At 34.5% G+C, this 12,460-nt stretch overlaps 1 protein-coding gene across 22 annotated transcripts in view; it reads right to left on the reverse strand.

The window, feature by feature from the left end:
- KHDRBS2 (KH RNA binding domain containing, signal transduction associated 2) overlaps positions 1–12,460 on the reverse strand; it is a 592,066-nt gene that overhangs the window by 61,231 nt on the left and 518,375 nt on the right. For 17 of the 22 annotated variants that reach the window (XR_007401483.1, XR_007401484.1, XR_003124860.3 and 14 more), the window contains exon 8: positions 4,650–4,708. The exons of the other annotated variants lie outside the window; for them this stretch is intronic. Coding sequence is in view for 2 of the 17 variants with exons in the window: in XM_035697390.2 (XP_035553283.1) it covers positions 4,650–4,708 (59 nt within the window). In the remaining 15 variants the exon portion in view is untranslated. The remainder of the gene's footprint in view (positions 1–4,649; positions 4,709–12,460) is intronic. 22 annotated transcript variants of the gene reach the window in all.

Below are 12,460 nucleotides of genomic sequence, written 5' to 3' on the forward strand. Positions count from 1 at the left end.
AGAATGGAATTGAAAAAGTAAGTGGAGATGAGAGGTTTAAATGTTATGTAAAAGATTGCACACAGTTCATTAAAGGTAAGCTATAAATTGATGCTAGTTAATACACTAGTTATGTGAGGTATGGAAAATTAATGGGAAAAAAACATCAATCTATATTTGAGATGAATAGATCCTCAAATAAGTGCTCCACATACATATTTAAATTTTATCATCTGTCAATTTGAATATGATAGGATGAGCAACCTATCAGCATGAAGCCTGAACTTCAAGCTCCCTCCACATAATAACTTGATTCCAAAATCTGAGTGTATATAATGCATATTAATTTATTAATTAGATTTCAAGATTATGATGCTGAGCACTATTTCTCAGCTTCTGACTTGGCTTTTTTCCTACTATTGGTAGAAAATATGAGATTATGAGAATTCTCAAAATTTAAATGTCAGTTACTATGTGGATTGACCACAAGTATTTTCTTTATTTCCTGATTGTACAAAAGGAGTATCCCTTTTCAACTGATCATATTAGAGGTTATTCTGATAGCGCATGTGAAAATATATTAAATTCTGCATTTTTTCAAGGTAAAATTGAAATTATTAAGACCTGAAAAAGAAAACCTTTATTTAATGACAGGAAAGTATTAAAGGATTTTTTACAAAGCTGTCTACCTTGTGTTCTCTTTTTAAATAAAATTTTTGTGTGTCATGATGGATTAAAAAATTGGCAGAATATAAACCAAAAAGCAAAGAATAAATAAATAGAGTAGTGTAACTCAGGAGGATTTAAATTTCCTTTTTTCAAAACTAATTTTCTATAGTGGAGGTGCATTATTTTTTATAATAAGAGAAAAATAACATATTTTAGGTGAATCAGGCCTATGTATCTGCTTAGATTTCTAAACACTGAGGCAAAAAAAATCTTAAAAAAATAAAAGCAATTTCACATGTGCATCATTTAAAACATAGTTGCTTTTTTGTTCAGAATCCCTGATCTCTATTCTGTGGCCAAATATGCACCACAGAGGGGTCGCAATGAGCCGAGAGGCTTATGGTGAATGGGATGGACCTTAGGCTGCTGAAATCCTGACTTGTGAGCAGCTCCTCCCTCAGCCCACTGTGCTGCACGCATAACATTTTTTGTAAGATCTGTACCATGTAGAGAGGTTGCGACACATTCGCTAGATTTCTTTGCTTCAGCCCCTGGAATAGCAGTTCTGACTCCAACAAACTTAATAAACTCTGTCCCGAATAATTATCCTTCTGATGTGAAAATCAAAAAAAACTTCTTTCGAAGTTAGAATGCATAGAATGTTGACATATCAGCATTTGCAAACAAAGAATAAAAACACCTTGAAAGTGAAGCATATTCTTTTTTTTTTTTTTTTTTTTTTTTTTTTTTTAGTGAAGCATATTCTTGAATTAATACTTGCTCAATAATGTCAGAAAATGGCAGCGGATCCTAGTGGCCAAAGAAAAGATTATGGCCCTAAAGACTAGTCTATTTTTAGGCATGTATACGTATCTAATCTTTCTACACTAAGAATATGGCCAATTTGGCTAACATTTTATTTAATAAAATAGGTTTAAAAAAAGTTATTCCTACTTATCTTACTCTGTCCAGACATTTTCCTCATTACTTTATTAAATATAATTTATCAACTTTTTCTGGGTGCTGAGAATTTATTATTGGTAAATTGTAATTTGACCCAGAATGAAATCTGGTGCTTATGGGCAGGTGTAGCTTTTAAAATAAAAGGGGATCTCTAGACATTGCTGCAGTGGAAGAATGAAACAATCAAGAGAGAATTATGCAAGGCCTATAGATCAGAGAGATGAGCCCCACTCTCCCAACCATGGCCCCTACACGTCCATTGTAAGATCCGAAAAGCAATAGCTTATATTCATACTCTTTTCCCTATTATTTACGTGGTAATAATATTAAAAAAAATAATTAGAAACAGAAAACTCATATCTTTTATTATGAGCTACACAATCAGATATCAAATTCATCCCTGCCGTTATACACGTACTTCCATAAAGTAAAGCTCATAGGTGTGCTTTTCCTCAAATCATCATGCCAAGTGTAAAAAACAATGATCGTATTTTGCAATTGAAAATACCAGTTTTTAAAAAGTGATTTACAAATAGTAATGTAAATTTCAAGAGATTGTTCACCAGAGTATTTCCAGGATTGAGAGCAATAGCTTGCACATATTAGCCATTAAATAAATATTTGTTACATGAGTAATGTTCTCTGACCTTTCTTGTATCACTAGTTTATAATCCGGCACAGTTTTTTGTATGGTAGACAAAGGTTTCTCAACAATAGACAGTAGGAACAGAGGAGGGAATATGCCTATCATGTACACCATCATATTTTAAAAATATTTAATTTATTTATTTGAAAAAGGGAGAGAAAGAGCAAGAGAGAGACAGTACCAGCAGAGTGAAGTGCAGAGTGTGAAGCAGACTCCCTCTTGAGTGGGGAGCCCGATGTGCATCTCTATCCCAGGACCCCAGGATTATGACCTGAACCAAAGGCAGACATTTAACCAACTGAGCCACCCAGGTGCCCTTTGATTCCTATATGCTTAGAACAATGCAGATTTACTTTTGTTCTCTTGAACTAAGAGAATACTGTAGCAACTGAGCCAGACCTGTGCGAACTTGTCTATCACTTATTTTTTTCTGAGAAATTATTTCTGAAAATATGTTTCAGTTATTTTGGAGAATATCCCTGTCTCTGACAGCAGGGAGATTATGTTCATTTGATTGGTGCTGGAGAAACTGGAGTCTGAGACAGAGTGAGTCTAGTGCTCATTTTGTGTTAATTCTTTATTTTTCCTGTAAAATTCTCCAGGAGACCTTCATTCCCTTAGATTAGTGGGACTGCAGCTGGCAGGATTTAGAGGAATTTTACTAAGCTCAACATTCTTCCTTTAAAATAAACTCAAGTTTAAAGTACTAGATCCTGTTCTTTCATTCTAGGTCCACTGAACTCTGCCCCCACTCCCGACAACAAAACCAGACATGCTGGAATTCATTCTTGCTCTGTCATTGCTAACTGTTTAACTCGGGCAAGTTACTTACTGCTCTGAACTTCAGCTCCTTATTTGTAAACCGCAGATGACAATATGAGTGTATACCCAGTATGATTCTAATAGGGATTAGATTATGTAGATATACATGGAACGTTTAATGAGGATTATTTCTGTAATCTCTAATCCTCATTACAAATTGCTGAGTACAGAGCCATAATAGGTGCTTCAGGTCTGGTAGCAGCAACTAACAGCATTCTAACCACTGATGAGAATATAAAAACGGAAGCTGAGTCCCACAGCTGTGTTCTCATATTGACTTCACTTCTGTTGTTTAGTTTCCTTATTATAAAATGGAGATAAAAATGCTCAATAGTTCAGTTTATCATAAAAAATAAATGAGAAGGTATATGTAAGTAAGCAGCTTATGAATGGCAATGACTGTGGGGTGGTTTATTTTTCTACTCCTATTTCTGAGCTTGGCCTCATGATACTCTACCCAGAGAAGGAAGTTGATTCGGTAACTCTAGTTTCAAGGAGACTGCACTTCCTCCTTGCTGAGGTCTGGACCTTCCCTTCTCCATCCGTATGAAGCACCACACCTGCATCATGTGGAGCCCCAAACACACACAGTCAACATTAATGTTCTCTTTCACTGCTCCCTCATAAAGAGAAACAGAATGGCTTTTGTATTATTTCAACAAAAATTTGGGACTGAAAACATTTAAGTGAGTGTTATTTTTAAAGGAGGTCAACTAGTGACACTGCATATGTATTTTTTTAAGATTTTATGTATTTATTTATTCATGAGTCACACGGAAAGAGAGGCAGAGACATAGGCAAGAGGGAGAAGAAGGCTCCCAGCGGGGTGTCTGATGCTGGACTCCATCCCTAGACCCCAGGATCAGGTCCTTAGCCAAAGGCAGATGCTCAACCACTGAGCCACACAGGCACCCCCCACCCAACTGCATATATATTTTAAGGAAATAAAAACTACCCTTCAAAATAGTATGATATACTATATTGATATATCAGAGATACTCAATAAATCTTACTGAATTGAATTACAGTTAATCTTAAGTAGTATTTTAATTAAACAGCATATTTTTGAAATTAATTAATTTTATAAACTGACATGCTATTTGACTATTAATTCTTATGCCAAGCATTATATGGCCCTTCTGAGAGCTGTGAATCCTAGAAGAAAATAACCTGAAAGCTACAATTTCTGCTCTTAAAAGTTTCAAAATATTTTAACTGTGTATTACTCTAATGATCTTTGTGACAGTAGGAAAGACATAGCATTGTTGTCAAATCAATGAGTCAGACAATGGACACAGTGGAACATATAAGACACTGTTCAGAATGCTCACTGTTGCTGTTGAAAATGATCTATGATTGTGATTAATTGCTTTTGAAATTTTGATCAAAATTGATCTGTCCAGTTTTCTGGCACTGGCTCTTGTATGTCATATCTCACCCTGGAATTACATAAATCAATTTAGTCTGGACTTCTGTAAAAACTGGGGGTAGAAAGATAGAAGTAATTTCTGAGCTGTCAGTGACTGATGGATGTTCTGATTTTACAGATTTAGTAAAGAAAAGGTCTTACCGTAGCTGTCATAGGCATCCTCACTTACTCCATGACCGTAGTCATAGTATTCAGGCACACTGCAACAGATTTAGACAGCAATCAATGCTACTGTAATCAGGAGGAATCAACCCAGAAACTCATATGGAATTTGAAAGCAAAATGTGTGTTAAAGTAATATTTCGAATACCTCAAGAATCTCTAGGCATAAAACACAATCCTAAAAAAATATTCAGTAGGAAAGATACAGGTTATTGACAAGGAGCGCTATGATTTTGTCATGCCACCTCAGAACTTCCTTATCTCTAACCTCCAGTTTTATAAATCAAATTTCCCTTAAAACACAAGTATAATACTTCAAAATTTGTCAAGAGGAAAGTTATAAAGCTCTATTTCCAAGAAAAACTGCTACATAAGATGACCATATGGTCAATTGTGTATGGCTTTTAATGCTGTTACCTTAAGAAATATGCATCCATTTCATCTTCATTTCTAAACACTGAAATTATATTTATACTCCCCTCTAGCCCTTCCACAGTATGTCCATGCACTTTTCAAATATATAAGCAATTTATTTTTACTTAGTATTTTGCTAGATGCTTCCTTGCTTCCTTCCTCCATTTCTTATTCAAGTTACTTCAAGTCTTCCCTCAGTACAATTGTCATCATTCTGTCCCATGCCAAGTTTTTCCCTTTAAAGCACCCATCTCATCAGCATCCAAGCATTTTTGTAAATCTCTCATCCCCAAAAAGTCCCCCCTCACCCCCACATCTCCTTCTAATGACTATTCCTTTCTCTGCCCCATTCCAGCAAAATTTCTTGAAAAGAGGCAACTGTTCACTTTTTTCACTGTCTCTCCTTTTATATATATGCTTTTGAAGACAATCCAATTAGGTTGTTGCCTCCAATGACACAGCTCTTATCAATACCTTGACATTTCAAATCTAATGGTCAAGACGTGGTCCTCATTTTACATTAGCACCATGTAACACAGTTGACCATTTCCTGCTCCTTTGACCATTCCAGTTGCTTCTGAGATGTCCTCAGAATAAATATTAACTATTTATATTAATATATTCACATTGATCATTTATGAGACACTATATTTGCCCTTAAATAAGCTCCTTCATTTATGAGACACTATTTTCTCCTCAAATATGCTCCTTCATTTTACATCCTCTGCTTGAATATTAACTTTTGATTTATATATTATATGTATAATGACTTTGTAAGTTATTTCAAGGTTAATAATTTCTTTTAAGTATATGAAAGTGTGGCAAGAAAATGGATCAATATCAAATACCAAATTGTATAAGGACTGAGGTACCCTAGGGTTAGGTTGAAAGCAAAGACACAAAAACCTAACATTTTGTGGTTATCATTATCCCTCAGAGCAATCCCATAGGTCTCATCTGATTAAATACTTCAGATTTCACTGATATTAAGAGAGCAATAGGAAAATACAAGCCTATACATTAGAGGTGAAAAAGAGAGGCAGAGAGAAGCTTGGCCCTCTTTATCTTTCTGGGAGGCAACTGATAATGCACTAATTCAATTTTAGTGTAAAGTAGTTGGAAAAAATAAAAGACTACCAAGCCAAGCCTCCATTGCCCAGAATGTTTATACACAAATTATCTAGGAAAAATATACAGTAATATGTTTTTCTTCCCATCCTGAGACTATGGAAGTCTAAGGTCACGGATTAGTGACTGGATATTTATCTCTTCTCTCAAATACTAAGCTTCATATAATTTATGCAACCTAATTGAGAACCCTCATTGATATGTAGCAAATTCCTGAGAGTTGTTACATGGGTTTCCTGGATGTTCAAGAAATGGCAGTCATGAGAAGATGATTTAATAAGCAGCATTCCCATTTAGAGAGATGAAGAGAAAATGAGGACATTGACAGCAGCTTCTATCTTTGTCATAATAATTTTTCCGTGAAAAAGCCTGCTCATTTTTCAAAGTGCTGTTTGAAGACCACTAGCTCCAAACACTCTCTAGTGACATGTCTATGTTTCTTACTGGGTTTCTATTTTAATTTTAATTAATGAAGGTAAGAGACAGGAAGAAGAAAGTAGTGAGAGAGACATGACAAAGCAACTGTGACTATTGTGTGTCATAAATGACACATATATACCAGAATGGAGTTTGAACTTTCAGCTACTCTGAAAAAGGGAAAGTAGGACATATAAGACATTTATAAGATAATAGATAATGCAAAATAATAGATAATAATCATAGTGGACTCTGTCAGAGTCCATACATTTGCTCACCCACAGATTACCTCTCATTTCTTCCACAGGAGAACCTTTTGTGTGGACAAACAGCTGCACAATGAATGAATACTTTGCTCAGCTATCCTTGCAATTAGATGTGCCCTGTGACTGAGTCAGAAAACATGGGATGTGCACATGTGTGAGGGTGGCAACTTTGAAGTTATCTCCAATTTAATGACAAGCTCCTCGTCTTGGACTTGTGCACTGTCATCTCCTCAGTTGATAGAATGAACTCAAAGTGATACTCTAGCAGGAATCATGCAAATAAGGAGGGTGTCTTAGGAAGTCGTGGACTGCAACAACTTTTGTCTCTAAATGATGATCATGTTGGAGCAGACTTACTGTAAGTCACTGCCTACCTCAGGGATTGTTGTGAGAATTTTTTTTTATCTTGTTTGAGCCACTGAACTTTGTATCTCTCTGTTATAACAATTTAGTCTAACAAAGAAATTAGTATGTAAAAGTGTAGAACTGCCATTAAAATCCCCAAATATTGGGCATTAGCTTAGTGCGAGATGGAGAGTGCGAGGGAAAAAATATAGTAGGGTAGAAAGCTAATAAGCCTTGTTATGCCATTGCCTGAGAAAACCTGGAGCAGTGGGCTATAGGTCTGCATATATTTTGACACTACAGGAAAAAGCCAAACAAAGCCCAGCTGTTCATAATCCTGCTGCTTTTAGAAAGGTTTACAAAAGTCATGAGCTTAAATAAGAATGGGCCAATTTACCAGAAGAAACAAAAATGAATAGAACATTGCTAGAGAAGTTATCTCTGCCTGATTTATGTGTCAGTTCTATAATTTAAAATGAGAGAGTGTTCAGAAATTTAGGGCTGAACAGGATTGGGGAAGTCAGCTGTTTCTGTATTTCAATAGGAAGAGATAATGAGTGTTGCTCAAAAATGCCCTCCTCTCTTTTCATTAGACTACACTGCCATATATGAATGATCCCCAGAACAATTCTCAGATCCCTGAACATGAAAAATCAGGAAACATGCTGTAAAATTTTGAAATTCCCAACAAGGATATGGTATACTTGACTCAGTTTAGATGTGGCTATGGGTAAGACCATTTATCCACTAGAATAAGGAAGAACCTTCTAGTAAACCTGGTATGACCTCCAGAAAAGAAAACCAAGGTTGCCAGATGCACTAATCAAAATATTATTTCAATATTGTTGCTTAGGTGTCTTTGCTTGTCAAGATTTGATAATTTTTATTGTCTATGGAGCCTTCAGTGTGTCCCAATGAAAGTTTCTATTCTGGTGATGCTGTTCCTTTTCTACCACTTTATACTGGATATTATGTATGAGGAAGAAAGTTGACAGCAGAAAAGATAATCTGTTTATCATTTTATAGGTTGCCAGACTTTAAAGAATCACATCAAGACCTAATGTATAGGTCTGTATATTTCCCAGTGATTCTGGATTTTGAGCTAATTGCAGTGACTAGAATGAAACTTGGATTTTCTCTGTTGAGTAGAAGGTAGGCATCTTTGTTTGTTTTAATGAAAAGAAGGATATTTACTTGTACTTGGATGACTAGAGTGTTGGACATAGAAGACTTCTAGCTGTATGCCTCCAAAATCCATTTGTCTTTTCTTCCATAAGAGAGACTGACCATCTCAGGACTAACTACATTTCCTAGTTTCCCTTATATTGACGGCGGTCAGGCACAGGATGATGTGTAAAAGTTTTTTAATGATCTGCTTAAGAATAAAGTCCTTTGTCTTATACTTCTTTTCAACCTTTATGTAACTGTCTAGAAATGTGAATGATTGGGGCCAGAGATGGTATAGTGAAGTAAACCTTTTTGTCTCCCCAAATTCATATGTTGAAATCTTACACCCCCCATGTGACGGTATTAGGAGGTGGGGCCTTTGGGAAGTAATTAGATCATGAGAGTGGAGCCCTTATAAATGATTAGTGCCCTTAGAAATGGAGACCCCAGAGAGCTTTCTTGTGTTCTTTCTACCATGTGAGAACACAAGAAGACATAAATCTGCAACCCAGAAGAGGGTTCTCACCAAAACCCAACCATGCTAGGACCCTGATATGGGACTTCTAGCCTTCAGGATTGTAGGAAATAAATTTCTATTTTATAAGCTACCCCATGTATGGTATTCTGTTATAACAGACTAAACTAAGAGAGCTACCATTCCTCTAGCCTGAGTCCCTAAATGGTGTCATGGAGCAGAACCCACCTACTAGCCCATGTTTATTATGTGTGAAGGAGATAAATTTTTCTCTTATTTGGGCCAGTGTATTGTAGATCTCCTTACTAAGGAAGCTATACCCAATACCCCAAATGATATAGTTGACAGTTGAAGCAACCCTTTAAAGATGAACAGAAATCCAGTAAATATTTGTTGAATGAATAAATGATTAAATAAAAAAATTCAAGAAGACATGATTGTGTTTGAACATGAATAATCTTAGAAGATTTTGCTATAAATATCTTGATAAAACTTTGTATGTGCTTCAGAAGGGATGTCTAGTTACATTGATAGCAACGACAGCATTGAAAAATGAAACACTTTTATTTTCTGATATGAATGGAATTCAGATTAAAAGTTTAAAAATAATGTAACTGACCAGTGTATCTGTGATTTTTATAATCTATTATATTATTTTTCAACTTTAAAAACATATATGATTTGACTAGAGAAAATATTATAGTGTTGGCTCTATCCTTTTCTTTTTTTTTTTTTTTATTTTTATTTTTATTTTTTTTTGGCTCTATCCTTTTCATGTCATTATTTCAGAAAGCTACTATTTCATTACATTTGTTTCATTTATCTGTTGTTTAATAATGTTGAAATGTCAGTAAAAGTGGACAAATGAGTTCAGTCTAAACACAACCTGGTTATTTAATTTTCAGTTTAGTTATCCCTTCTTATATTTAGAAAATATAGCCATCAAGGTATCTAAACACATTGTGACAATTTTGGAAGTGTTAATTAAGATGACAATTATTGGTGATTTGGAACTTAATTACTCTCATGGTTTTAGCAGATGAAATTTTCCTAGGAACTGGCATATATATAAAATCAAGATATAGCACGTTAGGTGCAATGATTCATTAAACTATATCTAATTATTAATAAAACTCTCCACACTATTTTGGCTTTTTGATATCAAGATCATAGACACTAAAAATATTTGGAAAAAATGTGTATAAATAAGCGGAGTAAAGGAAGCAGGAAAAATATCAAGTTAATTCATTAATTGCAATTTTTAAAACTAGAACAAAATCAGAGATGGAAAATTTCAGTTCCTTTTTGGTGGATAGAGGAGTATTTTATCCTAAATAGACTGTTGGCAGTTTACTAAGACAACTAATTAAATGGCATTGAACACAACAGAAAAAATTAAGATGAAATGTGGATTCTAAGAAACCAAATGATATTGTCACCATAATCTGGCTGTTTTTCCAAGCACCTGTGACATAATGACACTTACGTTTCCTTAGTGCTTCACAATCTAGCAGTTGGTGTTCAGGTTCACGTGGCAGGAGAAACCACACTGAGATTATTTCAGAAGTCATTGAGACTAATCACGCTTGTAAAGGAAATATTTTGTACATTACGTTACAAAGAGAGATACTGGCTATAAATTAAATGAGAACCCTGCTCTATAAGATATGTTTGTATTATCAAACCAGTCAGACTGGTATAAGTGGGAGAAAATAGAGGATGCAACTTTAAAAATCCAACTATTAAAATTCCACTTTACAAATACACCATGGCTTGTTGAGGTCCTCCAAAGATTAAAGCTCCCCCTTCATAAGTTCCAGTTGGGTTTACTTTATGCCATGTTGTCTTTCATTTCGACCTTATTTTGCTTCTTGAGTAAGCTGAAGATTTGTGTCTATGAAGTAGGAAAAATAGATGAGGATGAGCTTTAAATAAAGCTTCATTAATTATTTTCTGAATTGAAGAAAAGTAAAAACTACAAAATAGTATTTTAGAAGAAGGGATAAAGGGACTTGAATTATGTATTAATATGAAAGATTTATAATTTATAGCTGCCTAATTTTTTATTTTTATTTTTTAGAGAGACAGAGAGAGCATGTGAGCAGAGGGGTATGGGGCAGGAGAGAGAGAGAATCTTAAGCAGACTTCATACCCAGCATGGAGCCGAACACAGTGCTTGATCTCATGACCCTGGGATCATTACCTGAACTAAAATCAAGAGTCAAACACTTAACCGATCAAGCCACCCAGTACCTCTTTCAAACTATTTTTAGCACTTAAATACTCAAAATTTGCAGCCTTCAGCATTTATGCTGAAACCTTGTTATGTTGTGTGTTTATGCTGTATTTCCAGAAATATTTTCCAAATAAAGGTAAGTTTTCAGCCCAACTCTCATCCTCAAATTGAAATTGGTAGTTTTTTATTTTTATATACACTTATATGGTGATCAAATCCTTCTGTAAAATTTCATAAAGTTCCATGAAAGTGCTACTTACAAAGCTGTAAACCTAGCGTGTAGATTATGATTGTAACACACTAGTACATTTTGAAAAGCAACCAAATGTGCTTGAATTTTGATAAGTAAATTGTACAGATGAGTGGTGGTCTCTGAATCCACTGCCATAATTAATAATACAGATAGTAGTGAAGACTCATAATATTTACTGGGCTGCTATCAATTAATTTCAAGAGTTTAGAAATGAAATACTCTGGATTATTATTAAAACTGGTAAATGTAAAACACAATTATGATATATCCAGTCATAAGGAAAAAACATAGGAAAGAAAACATATACCATAATTGCTTATTATGAGTGAATCCACCTATGTATAGTTTAAAGTTCTTAATCTCAGCTTTGAGATTAAAATAACATATACCAATAACATTAGAACTAATATGGGATTTAAATATGAAAAATATATAGCTTAATTACTTAAGCAGCATTATGTGCTCATAATTTATTACTTCATTTTCTATTCAAGAATTTTTCCATTAGAAATTGGCCTTTATTCTGAGGGCAATTGGAGAATTAAAACATACAAGCTAACTTTCTGATACTAGAAATTAGTGCTCACATATATGATCGTTTACTTTTTTAGGAATTCACTATCATTGCATTCATTAGTAAACTCAACTGTGTAACTTATATATTCCTATTACAGAAATACTCAAAATAAATTTTAAAGAAATGAAATTCCCTTAAAAATATATATTATTTATATGTTTAATTTTTTTAAAGATTCTTTTTATTCATGAAAGACACAGAAAGAGAGGCATAGATATGGGCAGAGGGAGAAGCAGGCTCCCGGCAAGGAGTCCGATGCGGGACTTAATCCCTGGACCTTGGGATCGCGCCCTGATCCAAAGGCAGACACTCAACCACTGAGCCACCCAGGCATCCCTATATTTATGTTTACATATAACATATATACACAAATGTGTGTGTAAAATATATATACATTATATATTTTGTGTGTGCGTGTAAAAAAATATTTTAACTAGGTTCCATGTCCAGCATAGAGCCCAACATGGGTTCATAAACTTGTAACTCTGAGATCAACACCTGACCTGTGAAAG

This window comes from Canis lupus, chromosome 12, assembly GCF_003254725.2.
Source record: "Canis lupus dingo isolate Sandy chromosome 12, ASM325472v2, whole genome shotgun sequence".
NCBI classification, from domain to species: domain Eukaryota; kingdom Metazoa; phylum Chordata; class Mammalia; order Carnivora; family Canidae; genus Canis; species Canis lupus.